Raw genomic sequence first — 1,617 nt, forward strand, 5'->3', positions numbered from 1 at the left:
CGGCTCTGACTATGCTTTTATAAGCAGGAGGGTACTTTCCCATGCCTTGGAGATGGCACAGTAATCCGGGATTTTTGCGTTGGTCTTCCCCCTGATTATCCCAACTGGACTGTTCCGCTATTGGAGATTCTAATTATTTATTTATTTATTATTTATTTCTCTAATTTCTATTATATATTCTCTGTTACTTCCTTTAATGTGGTAATATCTACCTCTGATCGATGTAAACGCCACATCTTTTTGTAATTTTTGCCTTTGCTTTTGTTTTTGTCTGTTACAACTCATCCTTTGATATTGTCTTCCGTGTCTTGGGCCCTTGTGGCCAATAAAAGAAAGCATCATAACAATTATTATTGTTCTATATTTAAGAGATGAGGAATTATGTACATTATTTACATTTCCCGGATATTTGTCCTCATCTTGTTTTTTGTTAACACAACGTTTCGGCTGATATACACTTCAGCCTTCATCAGGTGTTTTGGGGAAATTTCGAACCACTACGCCAATTGGCGTAGTGGTTAAGAGCGCGGGCTACTAACCACATGATTCCGAGTTCGATTCCAGACAGTGACTTTAATAATAACAATAATAATAATAATAATAATGACATCGAAAAATACCTTAGAATGCTTAGCGGTATTTCGTCAGTTTTCATGTTCTGAGTTCAAATTCTGCCGAGGTCGACTTTGCCTTTCTTTCAAAGTCGATTGCACCGATTGAGCACTGGGATCGATGTAATCGACTTACTTCCTACCCCGATATTGCTGGCCTTGTGCCACAATTTGAAATTAATATTATCGCTTGTTTTCCTTTTTGTATATTTTCAGGATATCCCATTATAGTACACACAGGAACAAGCTGGGGAGATGCCTCAGTTTTGCTCCTTTTCCCAGAAGAAAAATTAGCAGTCTTCGTTGTCTTTACTGGCTCAGATACCAAACATTTGAAAAGAATATTATTAGCGCAATACGTGGCTGATCTATATCTTGGTTTTGAACCCTGGATAAATGCAACTTCCATAAAGGATTTTGTAGTTCCAAAGCATAAATCCAAGTGTCCGAAACCACCTACAAGAAGAAGCACCATTGGTTTGTTTCCCAGAAATTTCCCCGAGTGTCGGAAAACAGTTACGAAACCAAGCAATATTAGTAGCTTACCAAGTAATTTTTCTAACTATGATGGAATCTATAACAATATATTATGGGGAAACATTTCCGTAACTTACAACACGGAGTCACAAGGACTATTCTTAACATACGGTTTTGCAACATTTCAATTGCTTCCAAGATCGCGTACACTCAGAGCTTTCGCAGCAAAAGGAATTGGAGAAATGTGTTTTATGAGACTGTCTTCGGTAAATTTCGGATATACTCGGAACCAGGGAATTACATCGATGACAATTCCGTCCTTCGAGAGGTCAAGTCCACCAACGTTTTTGAAAATAAGTTAAACTAGAAACAGAAAGCACACACATACACACAAACACATACACGCACACACACTTGCATACACACGCGCGCACACACGTTTACATGTATTTAGACATGTTTTCTCTCTTCTCTCTCTCTCTCTCTCTCTCTGTATAATGTGTGTGTGTGTGTGTTTATATATATATAT

At 37.9% G+C, this 1,617-nt stretch overlaps 1 protein-coding gene across 1 annotated transcript in view; it reads left to right on the forward strand.

Annotated features, from left to right (window-relative positions):
* LOC106884471 (uncharacterized) overlaps window positions 1–1,611 on the forward strand; it is a 5,910-nt gene extending 4,299 nt beyond the window's left edge. The window contains exon 3 of the mRNA XM_014935873.2: window positions 828–1,611. Coding sequence (XP_014791359.2) covers window positions 828–1,450 — 623 coding nt within the window. The 3' untranslated portion in view covers window positions 1,451–1,611. The remainder of the gene's footprint in view (window positions 1–827) is intronic.
* The last annotated feature ends 6 nt before the right edge of the window (window positions 1,612–1,617 follow it).

This window comes from Octopus bimaculoides, chromosome 12, assembly GCF_001194135.2.
Source record: "Octopus bimaculoides isolate UCB-OBI-ISO-001 chromosome 12, ASM119413v2, whole genome shotgun sequence".
Taxonomy (NCBI): Eukaryota; Metazoa; Mollusca; class Cephalopoda; order Octopoda; family Octopodidae; genus Octopus; species Octopus bimaculoides.